This window comes from Anabrus simplex, chromosome 12, assembly GCF_040414725.1.
Source record: "Anabrus simplex isolate iqAnaSimp1 chromosome 12, ASM4041472v1, whole genome shotgun sequence".
Lineage (NCBI taxonomy): Eukaryota > Metazoa > Arthropoda > Insecta > Orthoptera > Tettigoniidae > Anabrus > Anabrus simplex.
The window spans coordinates 12,162,590-12,190,336 of NC_090276.1; the positions used below are offsets into that span (position 1 = coordinate 12,162,590).

The following is a 27,747-nucleotide window of genomic DNA, read 5'->3' on the forward strand; positions in this document are numbered from 1 at the left end:
ATTTTTATTCTTTGTTTTATTACAGCCCATCCAAGACCCTGATCCCTTTATCAACTGTGACCTGATGGATGGACGCGATGCATTCTTGACGATGGCTCGTGAACGACATTATGAGTTCTCGTCTCTGCGTCGAGCCAAGTTCTCATCTATGTCCATGTTGTACGAGTTGCATAACCAAGGCCAGGATCGCTTCGTGTACACCTGTAACAACTGTAAAGGTCACGTTGAGACTCGCTACCACTGTACTGTCTGTGATGTGAGTACATTTCTTCTTCTTAGTTGCTCCTAAATTGTTTTCAGATTAAGAGATCCATTGCATGCCTGTCACAGGTACTTGTTGTTTAACTTCATAGGGCTTTGAACTTCGCCATTGCAAGATAATGGTAGTAGTATATAGAGTTAAAAACATCCATTTGTTTACAGGGAGCTTTGCAGGAAAGTTAGTAGAACAACTGTAATGATAAAATTAAATGTTTCTTATTTTTAGATGCAAATGTTCATAAATTGGTATGAAATCTGTTATTAACAGAACTAAGAGAGAGAGAGAGGGTTGGATTTCAGGGGCTTAAACTAGTACACTTAAGTAAAAAAACAAACAGTGTGGGCTCTCAGCTAGATCGTAAGTGTGTAAATTTAATTTTATAGTTTTGGTAATAAGTCAGGCTCCTTCGCTGAATGGTCAGCATACTGGCCTTCGGTTCAGAGAGCCCTGGATTGAGTTTCCAGCCAGGCTGAGGATTTTGACTGCATATAGTTAAACAGGAAATAAAAGTATGGAAATTAAAAGATAAAGGAACTCGGGAGAGATTTCAGGGGGAATTAAAACAACAATACATCCCTATATCAGAAATGGGAAGGGTAGAAGAAGAATGGACCAAATTTTAAAACACATTTGTAAGCTGTGCGGAGATGTGTGGCAGAACTTCAGGAAGAGTGAAGGCAAAGGAGACCCCTTGGTGGAATGGAAAGGTCAAGGAAGTTGTTAAACAAAAGAAGGCATGACAAGAATGGAATAGAGGTAGGCAAGAAGGAAATAAGATTTGGTATCAGAAAATTAACAGCAAGTGTAAAAAAGTGGTAAATGAGGAAAAGAAAAAATGTTTAGAGAGATTCACACAAGAGTTGGAAAAGGATGTAAATAGTGGAACAATGATGTTGTATAAATTGATAATAAAAAATTAGAGAAAAATCTGCACAAAACAATGTTTCCTTTAAATACGTATGTTCTATTTGTATATGGAAAGAAAGGGAGGCAAGTAATTCAAGCATATGTTGTACACAAATGTGTGGCCTACATTACAGTTGTGTATTGTGTAGAACCTTCAGAGCTTGAGGATGCTTGGTTTTGTGTTTCTAGGACTTTGACCTCTGTGTACAGTGCTACGAGAAGGACGGTCATCCTCACAAAATGGAGAAATTGGGTTTGGATCTCGACGATGGGTCATCACCTCCCGATCAAAAAAATCCTCAGGTAAGCTTTCAAATCTGTTTCACACTCATCATCATCATCATCATCATCATCATCATCATCATAGAACCCTTCCGGCGTGCCAGGTAGCGTGGTGTTGAACGAGCCATCTTTGCCATCGTTGTCTGTCCAGAAATGCCTCTCTTTCTCCACTGACTCCATCACCTTCCGATCAAAAGCAAGCAAATCCTCAGGTAAGCTTTCAAATCTGTTTCACACATCATCATCATCATCATCATCATCATCATCATCATCATCATCATCATCATCATCATCATAGTACTCCTCCAGTGTGCCTGGTAGTTTGGTGTTGGAACAAGCCATCTTTCCCATCGTCTGTCCAGAAATGCCTTTCGCCACTGACTCCTAGTTTCCTCCTCTTCTCTCATCATCCTCTCTCATCTGGTGTAGCCATCTCTTCCTAGGTCTTCCCACTGGCCTTCTTCCTTCAACCCTATTTTATAGGCATGTACATGGTGTTCTTGTGCTGGGAATTTTCTTTACATGTGCATACCATGCTTGTCTCAAAATCCTTAGCTTCTCTTCTGTAGAGTCTACTTCCAGTTCCATTCTGATTTCATCGTTCTTTACATGGTTCTTGCATGTTTTTTGGTGGATTGTTTGTAGAAACTTTATTTCACATGCCTGCAGTTTACTAACTTCTCTCTCTTTCAACATACATTTTTCTAGACTATGCGATAATGGGCACATAGTCATCTTGGTTCTCATGAGCACCCTGTTATACCAGAGTAGATGTCTGATCGTAGAAGTTGGAACTGCTAGCCTCTCTGTTTCCTATTTCTTTATCTGCACTACCCCTGCTGGAAATCAACCTGTACGCATTGACTATTTTCACCTTCAAGCTTTATGTGGCAACCGGTATCTTTCCTACTAATTTTCACAGAAACTGTTTTTGTTATACCAACTTTCATCTGATACTATTTGAATTTATACTCCGCACGACTTTACTTCTAAATTGACGTTTCGCTAAACAAATGAGCATCCCCTTACCTCTGTTGCCAGTGCGCTCCCGCCGCAAGAACAGCTGATGCAATACGACCACGGTAAACAGCCCTCGCAAAATGTAATACCGTACTCATATAAAGTAATGAATCAGGATTGGAAACAAATTCACAAGAACTACACATACTAACAACATCCGACACTAAAATAATAATACATTAATAAGAATAAAAGAGAATGAGGAAATAACACATCACTCACTGCTAGTGGCTGACACAGGAAGGAGGTTATAGCCTACAAAGGGAACACTCACCGATTTCAGAGTCACTTTCTTGCCATTTATCTTTCCCAAACTACAGTGAGACATTCTAAACAAGTTCAAACTAGGTACACTAACCAATACACGGGCATAAACAAAATTACAGCTATTTTTGTACACTGAACTACTAAACCTGTATTGTACTAACTTATGCTATGCTAAACTGTTAACCACGCTATACTGTACTGTGCTATAGAGATAAAGACTAATATGAAAAACACAAATTACTGAAGAAAAATGCAAAAGATTGCAAACCGTACCGAATACCATACACGCTGAGCGAGATAGGTTAACTAAGTGGTGAATGTAAATATTAGAGTTGGCAACTAGATTTTGAGATCACACTCTGTTGATATAAGTCGATATCAATGGCTGCTTAGGATTGGTTGGATGTCTATATTTAAGCACATAACCACCAGACAGACCCAAAAACGGCCAAAACGTCAATTTAGAAGTAAAGCAGTTCGGAGTATAGCTACCCGTTCATCCAGCCTAGTTTGTACCTCTACCTATGTCTCTCCCCAGATGGCTACATCATCAGCAAACACCTGTGTGTGAAGTTCTCCATCTTGTTCTTTTTTCACGTTTTTAAGAATACTGTCCATGACACTAATGAAATAGCATTGGTGAGAGTGCGCTTTTTTGTTGGACACTGTGTGGTATTAAACCATTCTCAATGGCCATGCTCAGTACGCACACAGCCGTCACAGTTACTGTACATCTTTCGAACTTTGCCAATGAGATATTCAGGCACTCGCAGTTCTCTGAGGCACTTCCATATGAGTGGTCTGCTACAATTAGGTCTTTCCCTCTCTCCCAGTACTGTTCCATTAATATCCTGAGGGTGAAGATCAGGCCTTTTCTTCTATTGGCCCTGAATCCACGCTGTTCTTCTTCCAGTATAGGTTCTATCACTGTTTTCAGTCTGGTTTCTAAAATTTTTTCCATTACAGTAGAAGTCCGCTTTAGCGAATACGGCACATAACGAGAACCCCGCTATAATGACAATTGTTGTGTGTCCCTTCAAAATTCCTATATTAAACTGTGCATTAACCTTCGGTTACAGCAAGAGTCCTATCACTGACGCATCCATTATTACGAGCGATTAAGTGTGCGGGATTTTTCCATTACCGATATTAATGCACCCCAGCGATTATATTTCTTGCGATCGATCACCTTCGGTATCGTTTCCTCGCTATGTTCACTAGCGAGTTCTCTTGTCGACATTCGAAGGCAACGTCAGAGTTGATTAGTAATACCCGTCGACTGCCGTTCCATAAAGAAAATTTGAAATGAAAGAAAACATGTAAATTTATAGCAAGAAGGTTATCTCTTCTCTACTGGCATTTAAAGTATGTTTTCATCATATGTATAGTACGGTTAAGTTACGATACCCACTATCGACAGCCCTGAAAATGGTTTTCCGTGGTTTCCCATTTTCACCCCAGGCAAATGCTGGGGCTGTACCTTAATTAAGGCCACGGCCGCTTCCTTCCAACTCCTAGGCCTTTCCTATCCCATCGTCGCCATAAGACCTGTCTGTGTCGGTGCGACGTAAAGCCCCTAGCAAAAAAAAAAAAAAAAAAAATTACGATAGGTGACTGTTTAAATAAGAAAACTGAAACGTTTGCCACAAAATGCGATTGATCATCTTCGGTACGGTATAGTTTTCTCGCTGTGTGCATTTGCGAGCTCTCTCGTCGACATTCAAAAATATCTTAGAATCAATTAGTTATGTCCGTCGACTGCTGTTCTCTAAAGAAAATTCGAAATGAATGAGAATAATGCGCTTTCGTAATAAATGCGTAAATATCGTGGTCGATAGCATCTATAGCATCTGATGGCCAAGCAGGCACCAATCTTTAGTAGTGAGACAAAGTCTCTCATAGTGCATTGGCACTGCCGGTGGCTACAATTAGCCTATGCAGTGGCCTCCACGGTATGCACTAGCCGTGCGTCTTGGTAGGTGTGCTAGGTACCAACTGATGAGCCCAGCCTAGCACACGGGAGCGAAACGCTGGCAACCAGGAATGAGTTAGCTGGAAAATTATAATGTCCAATAACGGACCATTTATATTGGTATTAGCAGTGGTTAACTCTTTAAAAATAAAGGCTGAAGAAAACAATCTCTTAATTTTGATGTTATATACTGAAATTAAGTAAGAATGTGATACACCTCAAGATATGGCAGCGTACGCATTGATTTCAGAGGATAGTTAATACTTTCTCGCGTGTAGTTAAATTTAGTTTAACGAGGAGGTTATAGTTTCTTTACATGCGTTTGAAATTTGTTTTCACGATACATATACGGTTAGGTTAGGTGATGCCGTTTGAAGAAGAAAACTGAAATGTTTGCCACAGAAGCCTCTGGAGTGATGCTGCATTTCTCCAAATCCAAAGTAACGTTATTTCTCAGAATCGCACGCGATAAATCAAGGTTTGTCTTGCATGCGTGGCCTAACAGTAATGAACACCACTGGCAACTACCGCGATAACCACGCTGCTTCTTTTCACCCACCACCCCCGCGTAGACACAGAACTCGTTGACAATATACGACCGCATCTTTATTATACATCGCTAGCCGCGGCAACTGGTTGTACAGTGCCTCTGCGTAACGTCACTGGATATCGAGAAATAGTGAAGAGAGAATGACTTTCTATCAGCCTCTACAAAAATGTTTCTCAAATCTGCAGAATGGCATTAAAACATGCGAGCCTTCTAATTCTTAAAAAAAACCGGCTAGGCCCTAATCAGTGGCAGAGTTAGAACGCATCTACTGTACCTGACGCTTAGTAAAATTAAGTTTTATAGACAGCAGGAATATTTTCGTGATGGATAGTTGTATTGTGAAGATACGTGGAACAGGTATAGCCAGCAAATTTTCAAGAGGTTCTCGTCGATATTATGATGCCAATTTTAAGTTAATGGTTATTAAACACACGGAAATGTAGAGTAATTGTACAGCTGCAAGAAGATATGGCACAGGCGTAACTAGAGCCAAAATTCAGCGTTAGCGTGAAGACAAGGATAGCTAAAAAATGCGTACTGTACAAAAAATGCATTCAATGATCTCCAACAGGAACGCTTCAAAGAAGTCGAAGATGAAACTGTGATGTATGTGCACGAAAAACGCAAGGGCAGAATGGGCATACCCTGGCGCAATAAACTCGTTCACTGACCTTCGATGTCCGCGATTATGCCTATACATCGATGGCCGTTGAAGCTGGCCAAACCCGGCGAGTGAGATGTGCGTGTAGAGGTAGCCGGTTATATCTAACGCTGAGTAAAATTATCAATTTTATAGACAGTAAGAATATTTTCCTGATGGATCGTCGTAGAGACACATGGAATAGGTATTGCCGGCAAAGTTTCAGCGGGTTCTCTTCGGTATCATGATGCCAATTTGAAGTTAACTTAATGGTCATTAAATCTGCAGAAGTAAACAATAATTATGTAGCCGCAAAGAAAAGAGGCATAAGGAAAGCTGTGTTCGGCATCTAAAAATGTGTACTGTACAACAAAGGCATTCATGTGATTTTACAAAGGACTTTCTAAGCCTGATTTAAATTTTTTTAAGCAAAAAGTGCGGGTCATCTTGGATTCGGAGAAATAAGGTTCCCTCCCCAGAATTAAACATATACTTTCACGCAGTATCGGATTTCAAAAAATAACAAACAAGTAAGCTGTAGTGCGTGCATCATCCACGGAAACGCAAGTTCTAAACAAACTGATTGTTATTTCATATCGATTTTAATGTATATGGGGGTTTGCCGACTTTTATACAAAAATCGGATATAACGACAATCCGCTATAGCGAGTGAATTTTTCGCTGTTATGAATTCTCGCTATAACATACTTCTACGGTATTTTCAGACCATGGGAGAGACGTTTGATGCCTCTATAGTTGGCACACTTTCTTCTGCATCCTTTTTTAAATATAGGGATAATAATGTGTTTTGACCAGTCCTCTGGAACCCAATTTTCACTCCAATTTGCTCTCAGAGTTTTATATAGCCACTGCACTCCATGTATACCTGCTGCTTTGATCATGTCGGTAGTAACTTCATCGATCCCAGCTGACTTACTAATTTTTGCCCCCTTTAGTATATTTTCCCCGTCAGACCAAGTAATTGGAACATCAGCCTTTCTTCCACCTCTTCAATAGTTTCTTCTTCATTCAGGAGTGTATCGAAATAGGTCTTCATTTTGTTTCTAATCTCTTGTTTGTTGTTTGTAGTACTGTTTGTCAGATCTCTTTCTCTTAACCGGGCTGTACAGCTTCTTCATGTTGCCTTTAGTATCTTCCTGTAGTTTTTGGATAAATTCACCCCAGTACTTCTTCTCTTCTCCCACAATCCTCTTAATTTCCTATTTCGGTATTCTTGGTCTAGCTTTTGTATTTTTCCATCTCTCAGTTGACTGACTTGTGCCAGGCTCCTCACTTTCAACTATCCTATCCGACCTCCCTTGGTCAACTCTTGTTCTTTTCCGACCCCGAAACATGTACCACTTTCGACCATTAAAAATTGCCTTAAGCAATCATTGTATCGACTAGGTGGAAAATAAATAAATACTTAATAGAGCACTCGAGGCCTAGGGAGTCTTTCATTTTCACACCCTTCGTGGCCATTGTCTTTCTTTGACAGACATCTTCATTTTTCAAAGTGTCGGATCCCTTCCATATTTTCTATCTGATATTATATAGAGGATGTTTGCCTAGTTCTACTTCCTCTTAAAAAATTAACCACCACCACCACCACCACCACCACCACCACTACTCTCTCAGTTGACTGTTGTCACTATTTCTGGATCTTTCAACATCCCTCACTTTCTTGGCTTTATTTAGTTTTTCTATCGCCTCTTTCACTCTTGTCTTTCTACCAGGACGTTCTTTTATTCATTACTTTCCTGCTTGTTCTTCCGCACATTTCTTCTGCACTACTGATGAAACTAGTTTCAAAAATTATTCTGTTCCACATCACTACAGCTGGACTCTGACATTGGTAACTTGCTTTTGATCATTTCTTGGAACTTCTGGTGTACAGTCGTCTTCCTTTAGTTCCACTCTTTAATTTTTAGTATACTCTTCCTGGTCATTGCCTTCTGCACTTAGATTCCTGTCAGTTCAGCTGCCAGAAGCTTATGGTCGCTATCAAGACATTCACTACGAATAACTTTCACATCTCTCACTTGTTCTCCACACCTAATTACCGTAATTCTTGGCATATTAGACCCTTTTCTTCCTTACATTTTTAGTCCCAGAAAGTAAGGGGTGTTCAGTTTGTGGTGACCTCCCACTTCTAGCAGTGAATGAATGACTTCTAGGCTATAAAGAGCTATAAATTGTACATGTACGTATTCTACACTATTCCTCAACGAACTTACAAGTGTATTCTGAGTCTTACTGGCTACCTTCGTCAGGAGGCAGTGTTTCTAATTGGCTGCATTTATTGTATTAATACAAAAGACCATAGAAAAACTTATTGCCAGTTATTTATCTCTGTCATTTGAGCAGTAGCCCTTCATGTAGTAAACCTAATCATTGCTTTCATTTGAATTACCGTATTTACGCGAATAATCCCCGCACCCTAACTTTAGGAAGGCTGATTTTGGAAAAGAAAAATGCCAACATTGGCTCAAATAAAACCTGCACTCCAATTTCATGCCTCAATTTAAAAAAAAAAAAAAAATGCAGGTATTATTCAAGTAAATACGGTATCGTTGTCTGTGCCGCCATCTTTATTACTACCAGTGTTGTTGTTATTGCACATAACGTCGCTTTCACTGCCTTCGAGAACATTCGAGATCCCAGCTTTTCGAAACTTTTTACAACAGTTTTGTTCCTGGTTAGTGTCCAAGCAGTGAGAATCCATTCACGGATGGTTTCTAGAGATGGTCTCTGTATTATCCCAGTTGGTGTGGAAGTATTGCATAGCAGAAGCCATCAAGTCTGAATAAAGCGTTTTCAAATGATCCTTAAGGGCTCATAATGGACACTTCAGGAGGTTGGAGGATTGATGTTAGTCCTTCAGGGAAGATTGCAAAATCCATCTTTGGGGATTTCAGCTCGTTCTTAATGGTTGTTCATCAAATGACCTCTTAAGCTATATAGAACAATTAGGGCTTTTTGCTGCAGTAGCACTCCAGAGCCCAGAATGGTGATCCCATGCATATTTCAGCCAGTCCTAAACCAGATCTGTTGTTATCTAATGCTTCTCATGTACTCGAACATGAATTCTATTCAGAAACTTTCCCTTTGGTAAACTCTTCCGTAACGAGCAAGTGGCTATGTGGTTTGGGAGGTTTTGTGATTGCCTGTTACTCTTCTGGTCTTAATATAAGCCTGGGAATTTCATGTTTTTGTGTTAAAATGGTATAAAAACTGCAGTCGTTTTATTTGCGCACGTTACATTTAAAAAGTTTGTAGCATTTCGCACTCGTACTGACTTGTACAGCGAGCGCGCTTTCCAGCTGAGCTTAAGGTCATGAATAACCGTAATTTCTGAAGTTTTGGTGATGTTTTCTCTTTCCACTTTGATTGTGATTAGTGACTGGCAGAATTGAATATAATGCATTCGCGAACTTTCGAGAATCGATACTTACATTCGAAACCTTCTTCGCGAGTCCAGCGTAACCTTTAAAAGTAGATGTAGGCCTAATTTACATGGTACAAGATTTCCATAAACTGACTACGAAATGTAAAGGTGACCAAATTGAAATGGAAGATTAAAAAAGAAGGAATTTGCCATTATGTTAGGTGCTTTTGTATCTCATGTGATTTATTTTATTAGATCAGAGAATTAAAAACTACTTGTTGATTGTTGTTTGGCTTGGCGTTACCGGTATTGGATTTTTCGAAGTGTTTGGTTGATCAAAATTGCTGAATTGAGAGACGTTTTCACGGGAAACCAACTAAGTTTCCCCGGTAAAATGAATGTAAAGTTTCGAGATTTCTAAGTTGCGTAGCGGTAATTAATGTTTGAAGCCGGCCCCGCGGTCTAACTTGTCTGCTTCTCACTGGGCAGGCCCGAGTTCGATTCCTGGTCAGGTCACGCAGTTTTACCTGGTTATGAGGGCTAGTTCCAGGTTCACTCATTCTATGATTACCTTTATTTGAAGAACTATCAAATGGTGAGATGGCGACCTCGGTCTAGAGAGCCAGGAATAACGGCCGAGGGGATTAATCACATTGGCCATGTGTCACCTCGTAATCTGCAGGCTTTTGGGATGAGCAGCATTCACTTGATAGGCGGATGGCCCATTGGGGCTGTGGTTTGGTTTGGTTTGGTTTGGTTTGGTTTAAGAGTGTTTGTAAGATGTTAATAATGCATATTTCATGTTTGTGATGTTTAGGCAAATTGTTGATGCCGTTATTCATTCGTTCCCGGATTTTCTGTTTTCCCATCTTGTACGTTTTTTTCCCCCCGTGGTCCCTCCAAAAAAGGAGAATCGAGGTTCCACTGTAAAAATTCAAACAGTTTACAATTAATAAAATCATCACAAAAATCGTAAGTAAAATCGGTTCAATACTCGGATCATCCACAATTCACCGTCGTCATCTGAAATTTCACCATAGGAACTTTCGTCGCTGGCATCTTTCCACAAATAGTCATCCTCACTACCGTCCACTGAATTTGAAATTCCACATTTCTTAAAGCTTTTGGACACTAGAACGTTGGGAATGCACGCCCATACGGTCTTGATCCAGCTGCATATTAGTCCTACTTCTGGCTTTTTCACTCGTCCGGTTGGTGTTGACGCGTGATCACCATCGGACATCCATTAGGTGTAAAACTGTTTCATTGCGGTTTTGAAAGGCCGATTCACGCACACATCCAACGGCTGAAGAATAGAAGTGTCATCGGCGGCCAAGTTAGAGCGATAAAATCCCTTCCAAGCATAAAGACCTTGTACAAGCTGTATTGTATAAACTGTGCCAACCCACCAGCTGATCATTTGGGAATGTTAGGAGTTGTACTTGTGATACCTAGTGTCTGGAAGCAATCTTTGGATAATAGCAGCTGTTGAAAGTTAGACTTTTATTTTAAAGTAGACTTCATGTTGTTCTTTTCATTTATCACATCAGGATTAACCTCATGAGGTACAGAGATTGCACTGTTTGGGTTAGATATGTTTTCTCTAATTGTATGAAGCATAGAGCCAGAAGTTCCAGGAAGGGAAAAGAATAAAAATAAAAGCCAACTGGAAAGCTTGCTGTATTTTTGGATTACTGAAGGTGTGGAGGTAAAGCATTTTATTATACCTGTAATTTTTAATTTCATAGGTAAGTTGTCTCCATATTTTTATTCACGCATAGTACAATTTGTTTGGTATGCTGTCGAGTAAAACAATCATTATGATTGGAGTGCTTTCATCCTGTTTTATACTTACTTCTCCTAAAATTACCTATACTGGCCTGACTTACGAGATGTTAAGTGATCTTAACTAAAGTAAACCTGTGTCCTCCTCCAGAGGTGGTGCAACTCTTTTCAGGCACACCTCTAATGGAGGTGAGCTGCACATACCACTTTACCACATACTAGCCTTCCTGCCATTCTTTAATCTGGAAATACCGGATATCAAACTCAGGCTGCTGACGATGGCAGCTAACAATGCTAACTTTTATGCTATAGAGGCAGATATTTCTTAACTACTAAACATAGTCATACTACATGATTAATGTGTACTTGCATTGCATGGGTCAGATGTACGAAACTGTTCACCTATTTTTGTGACATCATGAGAGCCTCTGTTATACCTGCTACAAAGGACAATAGTTCTTGTTCTCTGATCGGGGTCATCTTATATGCGACCTTCATTTTTTTATTTATTTTTTATCGTTTAGGGCCATTAGAGACCACATCAAGGAACTCTTAAGGCATTTCTGGATTTTTTTTTTTTTTTCAACCCAAAAAGCATTGCATTCTTTCTCTGGCTGCCTGTATTTTCTCTTCTGTTCAGTTGCTGTTCTGCTTTTGCTCATTGTGGAAGCCGTTAAAGTTGTTGATCACTGATCTTTATTTTGATTGGTTAGAGATGTCCTCCTGATTCATTCCTATGCTCTTGAGGTTTTTCCTTACTTCCTTGAACCATTTATCTGAGACGTTAGGTCTGTTGTCCATTACATTAAAAACCCTGCTTCATTAGTCGGATTATATATTTATTTATTTTGTCTCAAGTTACATTATTCCATTCTCTTTCATCATAAGAGAAACAGGCGTTTTACAATTCCCTTATGCTTCCTGTTTTAATTTTTAATATGCAGACATTATATTTTTGAAAATTGCTGCAAATAATCACAAGCAAGTTAGTTCATCAATTATGTTGTTTGTTATATAAATCAAATAATGACAAAATAATCAAATAATGATATTGTACACTTCAGGAAGCAAGAAAACTGTCGATCCAGAGGTGTATCCAGTCTTTGGTGCACGCTTGTCAGTGCCGAGATGCAAACTGTCGTCTGCCCAGCTGTCAAAAGATGAAGAGAGTGGTTCAGCACACAAAGATCTGCAAACGAAAGACCAATGGCGGCTGTCCCATTTGCAAACAACTCATTGCCTTGTGCTGTTACCATGCAAAACATTGTCAGGTAAGTTACTTCAATATTTTACCCCTTAAATATAGTTATCAGCTAATCCAAATTGAAAGTAGTCTGATGTATTGTTGAAACTGTTTATTTTGTTCATAACACTGACATCATGTTGATTAAATTTGAATGACGAAAAAATGGCATAATCTCTTCACCTAGCTTAGGATGTAATACACGTTCACAAGGACCGTACACCTGGTAGATTGGGGGGTATTTCAGAAGTGTTAATCAAAGCAATGGAGGAGTCTCTAGTCTAGGGTGTACTGCTAAGGCCTGCGATGGAATAGTGAAAATACGTAAGATTGAGGTATTGAAAATCGAAGGTAATGTGCAGATGGGTGGCTTGTGTGAGTTGTGGTCTGTCAAAATTGCAGAAGCTTATATTCTAAGTGAAGAATGGATTGTAAGGTGCAGAATTGTGGATGGAAATGGGAAAGAAATATTTTGAAAAGTTATGCTAACAGGTGTCAAATGCCTGTATTCAGGTCTAAGAAAGTTTCATCGACGTTCTTTTAATGAACCCAATAGCAAATATGAAATAACTTTAAGTAACCAGTATTTAGAAAATAAAGGTGCTATTTACTGTGTGGTACAGATGGAGATGCTAGTGATTGTTGTTTTAAGAGAAAGTACAACTTGGCAACCAACATTTACACATATAGAAGCCGTCCATTTACACACTCCCATCTTCTTCCCTCACTGGTACGTATTCCAAACAGCCCTTAAACAGACTCTTCCACCACTTTGAATATGAGTTACTGGTGCTTTGAGCTTACGAGACCCTTAGGTGGTGAAATTCTGCTCAGCGTCAAGGACATTATGTAGCTCTCCAATTTTTGAACGAACTATGAAAGAAGTGGTAGGGAATAGGTGCTGAAGCATCAAGGATGTGGGGAGAGAGGGGATAAATGTGCTAATCCCACAAAAAGATGCAAGAAAATCTGTTCATTTTCATTCATTTCATGTCCTAAAATACACATTTCAATAATTAATTTGAAAGCACTATATTTTTGGAAGTGTGTTGCACCTTAAAAAAGTCCTGAATTCTTATGCAATTACGGTACACATTCCACTCCTTTACTTGTAAACTAAACATGTAAAATGTTGGTGAACTGTGGTTCTGAAATAGTTATACTTGGGGTTCGTTTTACATATTTTTACATATTACTAGTTATTAAAAAGTTGTTTCAGTTCATTTTATTTTTCAGACTAAAGAAATTATTGGTGAATTTCCTTTTGTAAAGAAAATATTACAATTACTAAATATGGCTTAAGAGAATAGTCCTTTTAAAACTGAGATTTCCAACTCGGTGAAATTCAATAGGTCTGAGTGCCTCAACTTTTTGTAATAGCACTAATACTGTCTCAGAATCTGGGATGGCCAGGTGCATTGCATTGGTCATTTAACCTTTTAACAAACTGAAAGCAGGCTACTACTTCCTGCAATGTTGAACGTTCTTCTCCAGCCTACAAGAAAATTTTATTGGATTAGTGCCAAAACATCACAATGGAAAACGTGGAGAGACACTGCACATCACGATGTAAAAGTTACCATACTATTTGTTAATTAATAGTACGGTTTAAGGACAGATTCTATATTAACTTTATTTAGGAACGTTTATTATTTTATTTTCGGGGCACAAGGGCAGCAGGAAATTAGCTGTAACAATAAATTGTGTAATATTCTCCATGATTTACAGTGCATAACATTTTTTTTAAATACTTGAAGTTTTTGAATATATCTTTAATTTGATGGTTTAATAAGTAACTATATTCACTGTCAAAGTTAAAAAACAGTAGACTATGAAAATAATCTAAAGCTACGATAACTTTGTCGTAAAATATGGAGTTATCTAAAACAGTATTATTGTCTATATCATAACCAAAACTCATAATACAAGAAATATACAAACATTCTTCGCAAATGCATTAGTACTGCTTCATATTTTATGAATGACATATTTTGTGAATATTTCACTGATATTTACTTTATTTCTTTGTAAATATTTTGCACCTCGAGTGTACATAAAAATTTGGGCCCTAATGATAACTTATCTTCCACCCACTACCCCGAGGATTTTAAATGTGGATGGGTCAAAACTGGCTAAATGACAACCAGGAACTGGACCCGGGCCTCTTATTTTAATAAATTACACATAAAAAGCAAGAACCCAAGACAGAAATAGTTTTAACATAGATTTGGGTTTATTTTCATAATATTGGCTGATGCAGAGATATGATGAGCAAAACATAAATCAAAGGATACATAAAGAATATAAATGTTACTTACATACATATTCATGGATGATAGCATTTTCATTAACATGTACAGGAGCCTTTTACTTCCACAGAAACCATCATAAAGACTTTTATGTGGGTATAATCCGCGCACCTTTTAGCGATATTTCTTTGTACGGGGGTGGAGGAAGGAGGGAGCTCTCACGGTTCCAGTTATACTGTCAACTGAATGAAAATGAAATCTGAATTGAATCAATAATATGATCGATCGATCTGAATTTTCTAAACCTTTATTATCTCAAGCCAACAACTGTGTCATACACACTTTATATAACATATAACATTTCTCGATGCGAATTTTGTTCCCAGCATGAATTCTATAGTTTGGCTTTGCTGTGTAAACAACAACAGTAAAGTGTACGCCAGATGTCGCACAGCGATGCATAAGTGATTCATAGTTTGTGTTTCCGAGGTTGCCCATACGAATCTCGAAGATACCCGAGGTCGACCTATTCAGCATTAGGGTCTCCATGTATCGCTAAAAGGTGTGCGTACGGTACATAGGGAGAGATGATATTCATATATTTAGTTCAAAACATTTATCTCGTGATGGAGGAAAATATAATATCTCGAGAGTCAAATAAGACTGTCCCTGGACAACAGATTAACCAGCCTAAAATTAAAATAACATGCCTTATTTTGGTTTTCACGATGCAATTGAGCCATTGCTCTATACCATACAATGTCACATTCCTCAACTTCCTAGACAGCAAACGTGGTGCCGAAGACTTCTTCCATTGAAGCTAGTTCTAATTAGGGCCCAAATTTTTATGTACACTCAAGGTGCACATATTCGATCAAAAAATTAAGGGTACGACTGATGTGCAAGTAAATACGGTACTTCGCAGCGTGGGATGTAACGTAGGCAAAATAAAAAGAACAAACTAATTCTTTTGTTAGTCAACTTTAGAATGTGAAGCCTGGCACTACCAGCTTATCCTACATACAACAGAACATCTTTTTACAGCAGGGTTCTCTCTGGCTTTAATGTCACTTGGTTCAGTTTACACTAAAACAAATTGTCCTGTCTCTGTGTAAAATTTGTTCAGCTACTCTTCATTGTTTCTTTTTTTCTGTTTTTAATATATAATGAGTTTCATTATCATTAAGGATGATCCGTTTCTAGAAAGCAGAATCTCTCATCCCTTGACTTGCTTACTGTGCAGGAAACGAAGTGTCCTGTGCCATTCTGCTTAAACATCAAGCACAAGTTGAAGCAACAGCAGTTGCAACAAAGGTTACAGCAAGCACAGCTGTTGAGACGACGGATGGCGGTGATGAATACTCGTACGAGTGTGCCCACGAGTGGGCTGCCAGGCAACTCGGCATCAGGAGTCCTGGCTGGTGGTGCCGTTAGTCCTGCGAGCGTGATGGGCGGGCCCCAAGGAGCAGGTGGCATGGTGGTGGGAATTCCATCTCATCAACCTGGCATCGGTCTGAAACCTGGAACACAGACACCACCGGCAAATGTTCTTCAGGTAGTCAAGCAGGTAAGCAATGTTATGTTATTAACATTAGTAGGCCTATATGAGAAGTCTGGTAATCCAGGTGTGAGACATCTGGTGGACACTGTGCAGCACAATTGGGAACATGCATCATTTTCAAAAATATTTTTTTTGAAAAGTACACCAATGAAATAGTACGTAAACATATTACATTGTGGTATGTTGCCTTGTTTTCTACCATTAAAAAAATATTTAATAGTGCCTTTCCGCAAGGCGAGTGAAACGGCCTCTGACGTAAGCGGCGCGCTGTGACGTCACGATCCACTACCGCATGGAGCTCTACCAGCCGTTGTGCATCAGCCGTTGCTAAAAGCCGATTGTTTATTATTCATGATCGCGAATAACTTCGAAATGACAGAAGAAAGGTTCAAAACAGCACAGTCAGACAATCTACCATGTATACATGTCATCATTCTTGAAAAATGTGACTTTTGTGGCCGCAGAAATTAGCGGATAACAAGCAAGTTTGTAAGTGGCGTCTTTTATATACCTGCAATGTACTGTAACCCATAGTATTAGGATAACAACGAACCTGGATAGATATCACATCACTTTCAACATGTCCTTCTAGACTGATTCCCCTATTCAAGAATAACATTACATTTTCGGGCTTTCAGCATTAGTAAAGTAAGAAATCGGATTAAAGCACTAACATAAACATATAGGTAGCATTATAGCACTAGTCCGCTTCTGTGGTGTAGTGGTTAATGTGTGCCACTCCCGGAGGCCCCGTTTCGATTCCCGGCTCTGCCATGAAAGTTGAAAACAAATAGTACGAGGGCTGGAACGGGGTCTACTCAGCCTCGGGAGGTCAACTGAGTAGAAGGGTTTCGAATTCCACCTCAGCCATCCTCGAAGTGGTTTTTCGTATTTTCCTACTTCTCCTCCAGGCACCTAAGGCCACGGCCGTTTCCTTCCCTCTTCCTTGTCTATCCCTTCCTATCCTCCCATCCTCCAACAAGGCCCCTGTTGAGCATAACAGGTGAGGCCACCTGGGCGAGGTAATGGCCCTCCTCACCAGTTTCATCACCATACTCAAAGTCTCACGTTCCAGGACACTGCCCTTGAAGTGGTAGAGGTGAAATCCCTCGCTGAGTCCGAGAGAAAACCAACCCTGAAGGATAAACTGATTAAGAAAGAAAGAAAGAAGGAAAGAAAGAAAGAAAGAAAGAAAGATCATAGTACTGTAGGTCTATAACCTATCATTTCTGAAAAAATATATATTTATGATCGAAACAGACTTTCAACGTATTAGGTCGTGTTACGTACATGTAGTACGTGTTGAAGAGATGTTAAGTACAGAACAAAAATGGCCAGCCGGACACCAGTGGGATCCGAACCCACAACCTCCCGATTTCGCGTCGGTTGTGGGTTCGGATCCCACTGGTGTCCGGCTGGCCATTTTTGTTCTGTACTTAACATCTCTTCAACACGTACTACATGTACGTAACACGACCTAATACGTTGAAAGTCTGTTTCGATTACAATGCGGTCGTGAAAATTCAATATTTATATATTTATGGTTGGGGCAATTGGCCTACCCACTTCCGGGGTCCATGAAAGAGAATTAAATATCTTTGTGGAGGGAAAAGTTAAACATGATAAAGATAAATATGACTTCATCTAGTTTTCACAAGTTGGGCTGAGTGGTTCAGACGGTTGAGGTGCTGGCCTTCTGACCCCAACTTGGCAGGTTCGATCCTGGTTCAGTCCGGTGGTAGTTGAAGGTGCTCAAATACGTCAGCCTCGTGAAGGTAGATTTACTGGCACGTAAAAGAACTCCTGCAGGACTAAATTCCTGCACATCGGCGTCTCCGAAAATCGTAGAAGTAGTTAGCGGGGCGTGAAGCCATAAACATTAATTTCATTTGGCTTTTAACAAGCTGAGCATATCAGGAAAGAAAAGTGTCCTGGTGACATTTTAGTCGCTCAATACAGGAATGTCTTTGAGTGCTGTGACTTTTACTTTTTTTTGTTTTTGCTGTTTGCTTTACGTCACACCGTCACATATAGGTCTTATGGCGACGATGGGACAGGAAAGGCCTAGGAATGGGAACAAAGCGGCCGTGGCCTTAGGTACAGCCTCAGCATTTGCCTGGTGTGAAAATGGGAAGCCACGGAAAACCATCTTCAGGGCTGCCAGCAGTGGGGTTCAAAACCTTCTATCTCCCGGATGCGAGCTCACAGCTGCGCGTTCCTAACCGCACGGCCAACTCGCGCGGTATTTTTACCCTTCGGTTTATTGACTTGGCTAGTATAACCTAAAACTTAGGCTAAGTTGGATAATATTTTAAACACCTACATCACTATTTTCACCTGTGTGCAATTATGGTATTTATTTCATTAATATTATGACAATTATTATAATTGAGCATTGTTAACTTATAAGACCCCAACAGACAAGCATTGGTTTTGTGTAGAGTTATACATTTGTTAAATTCACGTTGTTTCCTTTCATGATGTACACGCCTATTCTTTGTTACATTATAGAGTATTTAGATATAGCCTAAATTTCTTTACCAATTAAGCTCTTCAATAAAGACATACATAACTGTCCCATGCCAAGATATATTGGTAGAATTAGAGCTGTCAAAATGGTTCATAACCCCTTTGATTTATTATCTTGACATGGATCACCCAAAACATAGGTTAGGTTTGGAGAATACTTTAATAATCAGCATTATTTAATGCACTGTTTATTACTTTCATATTCCAAGATGTAATTGAAGCATTTAAATAAAGCATCATACATTAAAATTTAAAGTTTTACCACTAGAACAGCTGACATGGAAAAGTGATTTGAAAATTCAAACACATTCATCTTACGTTAACATCTTCAAAAAAATAAACTGTAGACTTTTCCGATATATCACCAGCATTTTTCCGGCTCGCCAAAATCCACTTCTCCCTAGTTTTAGCGTCTTTGGAACATTTATAAACAATTTGTTTGGTATGGTATGCGATGTGCTATTGCACATCGGAACTCTACACCATTTATAAGTTTTCTGCCTCACTGTCTGCGCAGGATTCATTTTAAGTCTAAAATATACCTCTCAGATTATTATCCGATGTATAGACCTCGAATTTAACCATACTAGACACTAACGTAAAGTAGAAATACGCGAAGTGTATCCTGCTTCTCACAGCACACTATGTGTTATTTCGTCTGCTAATTCAGTCAACCTGTACGATGACGTCAGACCAATGAGATCGCGTACTTGCGTGACGTGACATTTTCGTAGATTTTTATCATGTTTGGAGTTATTATTTGTACATTCTGATCACATTTTTGAATTCTGCATGAAATTTTGAATCAGATTAGCATATTTTTAATTAAAACCCCGGATCATGCATGTTCCCTATTGCATGTGTAGTGATGCTGTCTCTTATGAACTTCAGGAACCAGAACAGTTGAATGAGTGCTTGCAAAAACGGGCTAAAAGAACCGAGATAAAGCAACTTTCGCAAATGTCAAGGAAAAAAGTTACACCAAAAAATATATATTTTTAATCATTATATCTATCTCTGTGTAGTCTGGCTCCATGGCTAAATGGTTAGCATGCTGGCCTTTGGTCACAGGAGTCCCAGGTTCGATTTCTGATGGAGTCGGGAATTTTAACCATAACTGGTTAATTTCGCTGACACACGGGCTGGGTGTATGTGTTGTCTTCATCATCATTTCATTGTCATCACGGCGCGCCGGTCGTCTACGGGCGTCACATCAAAAGATCTGCATTTGACGAGCCGAACTTGCCCTCGGACACTCCCAGCACTAAAAGCCATACGCCATATTTTTAAAATCTCTGTGTAGTACTTCTAAATTATCAATACCATATAATGGAATTGTATTAACCCATTTGTCACAATAAATGCCTATATTGTGGACTATGGAACCAAATTTAATTCCCCCCCCATAGTTTGAGTGTACATGTCACACAAAATTATGCATGAAATAACTAATGCAGATGATTCAGACGAATTTTGCATTCATGACATACCCATTCTTTATTCCTTGAGTGTCTGTGGCTGTGGTACAAATGTTTCATTTGAAAAAAATTCAATAAGAGCGGATCCTTTACTCTAAAGACATTACATTTTTATATTTCTGTAACACAGATGTATCCGCGGAATGGATATATATCAGGATTATTTTCTTTGTTTTTCAATTTCCAATCGCTATGGTTCCTTAGTGTCTCCAGCCGCTCACACTTGGAAGAACCTGGTGCGGCACTTTACTCTCACTTTCTTCAATGCTCCGTTCACTTCGGTAACTTTCATTGTCACTTGAACTTGGATTAGTTTTTCAAAATATCATTACCATAATCGCCATCTAAAACAATGTTTCCAAGAACTTTCAATCTCTTGTCGTCATTACCAGGAAACTGGTTCTACTGCGTGATGAATACTGGTGTAAATAAACTGTTATTGAACAATTCCTGTGTTGCACAGAAATACAGACAGCATTGTTTACCAACAGTACATTCCTCTAGTTCTGTACAGTTTGTATTGTTAGAAACGATCTTGTGAAGGTAATGTAATAAATGAAGGTAAGCAAGGCATTGCATCATTGCGAGCTGAGCTCATCATTTGATTCATGCGCCAAAATATTGTGCTTGACCACAGCTCGTCAAATGACGCGAATGGGTTCAAAATGAAAGGTGCTTGGAAAAATAGGATGATCAAAAATTGAAGAGAAATTACTTTTCCACTGACCTAGCTGTAGATAAGTTTATCTTGGATTGGTAAGCCACCTTTATTTTACTATCATTCAGTAAAGGTGCTGCAACTTTTATTTTTGGATATGATATAACTTTCCCTCATGGGACAATCAGCAGTTATGTGGATCATATTTTAATGCATTGGAGAATGATTCGTCAGCAACTTCATGGCCATTGTCAGCTGGCAGTTCTTTGTGATTCTGGAGATATCTCTTGGAAGGACGTAATGAAGCAGTTCAAGCAAGTCCTTATGCTTGGTGGGCTTTATTGGCCCTGTATGTTTGTACTTTTGTGGTAGTTCAATTAGCAGCGAGTGATGGCTGATCACCAATATTGTTCCTTTTGTTAATCTCAATAAACACATCATATTCCTCAACAGTACTGTATGAATATTTTTTAAAATACTTGAAACTTAACTAATTTGTACTCTTTGCTTATTTACAGATACAGTTTTCTTTGTTACTTTTCTTAGCAATGGCTGTGCTCACAAACTTATCACTTGTCATTTTTACTACTCTTTATAAATCCACAAATTTACAGTAGAACCTCGATTGTATGTTCCCGGAAACTACGTTTTCCCATATTATTCGTTCAAATTATGTGGTCCTGTGAGCATCCTAATTAAATCACTTAAAAATCCAGTATTATCCGTTCCTCGAAGAAACGATTTCCCGGAACAACCATCCAAAAATTTCAGTCCCATCAAGGCTAAATCCTCGATCACACGTTTTTCAAGAAACAGCATCTCACAAAAGGACGGCTATGGAATACTTACGGATCGTGGTTTTAATGTTCGGTCATTGCAGTAATTTGAGGTAGTACTGTACTGGAAAGGCGATTGACGGTGAACTTGCATAAGGGACCATCTTAGCATCGCATTCGGATGGTATTGTTTAAAGAATTCTCAGAAATCATAAAGCAGAGTGTGTCCACAATTGGAAGGAGACAGTGCGCATTTTGACAGCTCTACATGAAGACGGAACAAGTTTCTTCAAATGTTCGTACTTGCAAAACGTCCACATTATGTCCAGGGTTAGATCTTTATTATTTTTTAATTTTTTTTTATTTACTTTTTTCTGGTGTATCGCCGAACAGATTTTTGGCACTTCCCTCAGGGCAATGCGTAGTCACCGGGCTTTCAGGCAGGAATCAAAACTGTTCCTTCTTAAGCAACGCAAATTTAGCATTTTAATATTATGGTATACGATTATGTTATCGAGACCAGAACAGATGTTGCACCTTACATAAAGCCATGGGAGATTTTGGGTTTGCCTATTGCTGTTTTGGTCCTAATATAGAATGAAAATATTACATTTTTGTGTTAAAATGTTACAAAAACCGCAGTTGTTTTATTTACGTACGTTACATTTTAAAACTTTGTATCATTTTGCACTTGTACAGACTTGTACAACGAGCGTTCTTTCCAGCTGAGCTCAAGGTGGTGAATAACCGTAATTTTGGAAGTTTTAATGATTTTCTTTCTCTTTCCAATTAGATTGTGATTAGTGATGGGCAGAATTGAATATATAATGCATTCGAGAACTTGAGAATCGATACTTAACATTCGAAACCATATTCTCGAATTCAACATAACCTTTAAAAGTCAATGTAGGCCTAATTTACGCGGTGCAAGATTTCCATAAACTGACTACGAACAGTTTACTGGTGACCAAATTACAGTGGAAGATTAAAACAAAGGGATTTGGCCATCATGTTGGGTGCTTTTTGTGTCTAATGTACTTTATTTTATTAGATTAGAGGATTAAAAACTACATGTGGTCGATTGTTGTTTGGCTTGGCCTTACGGATATTAGATTTTTCGAAGAGTTTACAGATATTAGGTTTTCCGAAGAGTTTGGCCGATCGAAGTTGTTGGAACTGAAAGAGGAAACTGATGATGTTTCTGCGTTAAAACTTGATGTAAAGTTTCAAGATTTTTAAGTCGCCTTCCGGTAATTGTTTGAAGCCAGCCCCGCGGTCTAACTTGCTTGGCTCTCACCCAGAGGGCCCGGGTTCGATTCCCGGCCAGGTCAGGCATTTTAATGTGTATATCAGGGCTGGTTCCAAGTTCACTCATTCTGCGACTACCTTTAATTGAGGAACTATTTAACCCTTTGGATGCCGACCCATAATAGGTCATCATATGCATAGAATGCCAAGCATGTTTCAATGGATTTTGCATCACTGTATAAAATATTTTATTTACGTCTCAATTTTAAAGATCATCATCATCATTTCCCTTTATTCAGCTGTAGCCGGGTAGGGGCAAATATGGTTCCTCTCCACTTTCTTCGGTCTTTCCGCCACTCCTCCTCCAACACTGTGTCCCAGTCCAGGTTTCTTTCTATAATGCTGCGTTGGATGGTATCCTTCCATCTCAATCGTGGTCGTCCACGGCCTCTCCTTCCTTGGATTTGCATTTCCATCACCTTTTTTGGCATTCTTTCGTCGCTCATTCGCTTTATGTGCCCAAACCATCTTAGTCGGCTCTTCTCTATTCTATCATTCATTTTTTCCACTCCAATTTCTTCCCGGATTTTCTCATTCCTTATTTTGTCTCTTCTACTCTTCTGTATCATACTCAAGAATTTCATTCCGGCTGCCTGTATTCGACTCTCATCCTTCTTTGTCATTGTCCAAGTTTCTGCTCCGTAAGTTGTTATGGGTACATAATACATCTTGTACATAGTATCCTTTGCTTCCATTGGCACATCTTTGTCCCATAACATGTTTCTTACACTATGATAGAAACAACTTCCAGCTTGAATCCTTTTACTAATCTCAGCATCCAGTCGAGCATTCTCCATTAATTCACTCCCCAGGTATTTAAACGTTTCCACTACTTCCAGGGGCTTGTCTGCAAGTCTAATCTGACCTTTCCCTTCTTTCTCCCCTCTAGTCATAACAAGAGTTTTACTCTTTTCTACACTTATTTTCAATCCACATTCTTCGATCTTCCCATTCACCACATTCAACTGTTCTTGAACCTTCCTGTCATCTTCTCCCCAAATCACAATATCATCTGCAAATAACATCATGTTCATTTCTCTTCCTCCATATGCTGCTTTTGCTGTTCTCATGATGTCATCCATTACTATTGTAAACAGGATTGGTGATAGAACACTCCCCTGTCTCAGCCCACTAGTTATTTTGAACCAACTTGTGTTTGCATGCAACTACAACATTCCTTATACAATGCCATGATCATTTTTATTAATCCCTGTCGAATTCCTTTTTGCACCAGACTGTCCCAAACTTTCATTCTAGGGACACTGTCATATGCCTTTTCAATATCAATGAATGTCATCACCATATCATTCCCGTACTCCCAGTGCTTTTCCATTAGTTGTCTCATAATGAAAATGGGCTCTATTGTTGACCTTCCACTTCTGAAACCAAACTGATTTTCCTGTATCTGCTTCTCAACCCTCAACCTTATTCTACTTTCCAGTATCCTTTCCATTATCTTAGCAACATGGGATATTAGAGTAATTCCCCTATAGTTCTTCAAAACTTTCTTATCACCTTTCTTGAAAATTGGGATGATTATTCCTTTTTGCCAATCCTCAGGGACCTCCTTATTCTCCCAGACATTCCTGAGAACCCAGTATGTCCACTGCAGGCCTACAGCTCCAGCTGCCTTTATCATCTCCACTGAAATTTCATCTATTCCAGCAGTTTTTCCATTCTTCATCTTTCTTACTGCCATTTCAATTTCATTCATTGTAATTTCTTTATCCATTTCTTCATCAACTAATTCCCTTTCCTGGTCGTCCATTGAATGACTGTCATCCGTTCTTATGTTCAGCAGCTTCTGAAAATACTCTCTCCATCTCTTTCTTATTTCTTCTGGCTTTGTTAAAATTATGCCACCTTCATCCTTCACAAATCTGGTGTTTACTTGATCTCTCTTTTTGTTTCTTAAGATACCATACATTTCTTGCTGCCCTGCGTATCATCTCTCAATTTCTGTGTGAATAAGGCCCAGCTTTTCCTCTTTTCTTCCTCCACTACTTTCTTGGCCAAATTCTTTGCCTCCACATATTTTCTTCTACTTTCTTCAGTCTTAGATGTTTTCCCTGTTTAAAAGATATGGAGGTAAAATTTGGTATGCGAGCTTGATATACTCCAAGGAATATAAACATGTGACTTGCATTTCAAGAAACAAAATTTCGTGGAATAATGTGCACAAAAATATCATTTATTTAAATAAAGGAAAAACATATTTTGAAATTAATTAGCGCATTTTACACTAAACCCAAAGTGACTACGTGAAGATATTCAATCTTAACTCATATCTGGGATCATATATACCAATTTATGTTGTTAATGTAGGTCTACTTTACAATTTATAAACTAATTTCCAAAAACATTACACGTGGAGAGAAAGACACGAACAGTATAACCTGTCAACGACTGAATACTTTATGAATTTTGGGAGAGTAATAGTTATCATTTGAGAGAACTGTGTCTAGTAGCAGTATTTGTTACTACAGAACACTTCAGAAGATCAGAACAACATACAAAATCAACTAATAGTGTCAGAAATGAAATTGTAAAAAACAGATTGAAATATTCTATGGGCGGAGCATCAGATTGAGGTAGGCCTACATGTTTAGGCCCTGGGATTTGATAAAAATGGTGGGGATCGGCAATATTACTTTCAGAGAATATGCATTCAGTCCAAGAATCATCTAATTCACTGTCATTTTCATTAGCACTGTCACTATAACTCTTTGACATTGCACGAAATGTTGTAAGCCCATTAGCCAATGGCACGGTTCCATCATTCTCTGGTGCGCTACCTGAAGACCCCAAAAATATCATAATCAACACTTTCGATAAAATTAGAGTCGCCCACATCTTCAAAGCAACCCAAAAGTTCCTCAATTTCTTCTCCCGAATTAGGCCTACGTGACAACATGCCGTGTTGTGATAATTGTACTATTTACAACTTTACTACGACCTAAATAAATTGCTAGGTAATTATAACTGCAGTAGAAATAACAACAACATTAATATATAACGATAAATAACTGAAATGCGTCAATTAGAACGTAAAATTATTGAAAACAAGTCACAACAAGCGGACATAAACAAACAAGGAGGCTGCCATATTGGATCATAGATGTCAAGCGCTCACAGATCATACACTTGCGATTGACGAGTAAACTAGCAAAAATGAAGCTATGTCAGTGCCATCTAATGACATAAGAAGGAATTACAAATATTTTACCTTCTTTCTACTTGATTTGTGACGCAATCTAGCGCCTTACTACATAACTACACCACTTATAAGAGGGTGCCGATGGAATCGGCATCCTGGCATTTTTTGTACAGAATGTACGTGCCGATGCATCGGCATCTTGGCACTGTAAGAGTTAAAGTTGAGATGGCGACCCTGGTCTAGAGAGCTAGGAATAACGGCCGGGAGGGTTCGTCACACTGACCATGCGTCGCCTCGTAATCTGTACGCCTTCAGACCAAGCAGCAGTCGCCTGGTAGGCAGAAGGTGCATTGGGACTGTAGTTCGGTTTGGTTTAGCGTTGTTTGTAAGATTATAGGTATACATGTATACATGTATTTTGTATACATGATTTCATTTTTTGTTATGTTTAGCCAAATTGTTGATGGTTCATTCATTCCCGGAAGTTCGATTTTATCGTGTTGTACGTTTTTTCCCCCGTGGTCCCTCCAAAAACAGGGAATCGATGTTCCACTGTAACTGGTACAAAAACACAAGAAACAGCCCTTTTTCTTTTTTCAATCAGCCTAAAATCCTTCTTGCACGGAAGATATGTCTGGCCAGGAACTAGATTCTTATGCTTCCTGTGTAAAAATCAGCCTTATTTAACAGTTACAAAATTAGTTCCAGTAACAAGTTATAAGTCTCGTTCTGTATTGACGGTTGTCACTTTACAAATAAAAGTATCTATAAAATCCTCATCAATACAAATCAACTCATCTGTTAGATGAAACAGTCTATACATGTTTCAGCCTATTCTCAAGGCCATATTCAGTAGCAGAACAATTATTACATCACACAAACAAATTAAAAATCTTGATGAAGTGAAATTATAGTGATCATGATTAATGAATTAAAAACATATTGAGGTACGAAGTCCTCTCGTCTGATGGGTTGTTCTTGATCGTCAAATAAAACTTGCTGACTGTTAAAATGAAAACACTGTGCTAAGCAGTGTAGTGAGACCGTCAGTACCATGGATTAAAACGTGTGTAACCTCTGTAATGAGAAAAGGAAATGTAAGTGGATGAAAAACAAGTTAAAAAATAATGTAAGAAAAGAAAACTCATTTAACTTACATGTAAATAAAAGTTGTCGCCTCGAATGGAAATGATCTTTTCAGTTTCAACTCGCATCGACGACTAAGCTTGTGTGTGGCTTACCGTGTATCTGTGCCGATGCGGTTGGGTGGGGGAATGGAGAGGGAGGGGCGAAGGGGGAGGGACGAGGTGAGTCACGGAATGAGGGTGTTGAATGAAGGGCGGGTCTTGTTCTAGAGTGTCGGTAGTGAAGCTCGCTTCTATTAATAAATTGTTCACAGATAAGCGGGTCAAATGTTTCCAATAATATATTTTTCTTTTCATTGATTTCATTCAAGTTGTGCACGGGATGGTTATATTGGTCGATGTCTATATAAATATTCTCTAGTATATTAAGTAAGGGACCTTTCTGTTCATAATGTAAGATCTTTAAATCTTGGTCAATTGTTGTGTATTTGTGACTTTTCTCTCTACAATGTTCGCTCATGGCTGAGTAGCGGTTGTACTTTAGGGCATTGAGGTGTTTGGAGTATCTTATATTGAAGCTGCGGCCTGTTTACCCAACATATGTTGAAAGGCATGATTGGCATTTTAATTT

The 27,747-nt window shown here is 38.9% G+C and overlaps 1 protein-coding gene across 2 annotated transcripts in view; it reads left to right on the forward strand.

Annotated features, from left to right (window-relative positions):
- Positions 1-27,747, forward strand: part of LOC136884354 (CREB-binding protein) — a 263,590-nt gene that overhangs the window by 221,877 nt on the left and 13,966 nt on the right. For both annotated transcript variants that reach the window (XM_067156476.2, XM_067156477.2), the window contains exons 25-28: positions 26-256; positions 1,358-1,471; positions 12,137-12,343; positions 15,808-16,131. In XM_067156476.2, coding sequence (XP_067012577.2) covers positions 26-256; positions 1,358-1,471; positions 12,137-12,343; positions 15,808-16,131 — 876 coding nt within the window. The remainder of the gene's footprint in view (positions 1-25; positions 257-1,357; positions 1,472-12,136; positions 12,344-15,807; positions 16,132-27,747) is intronic.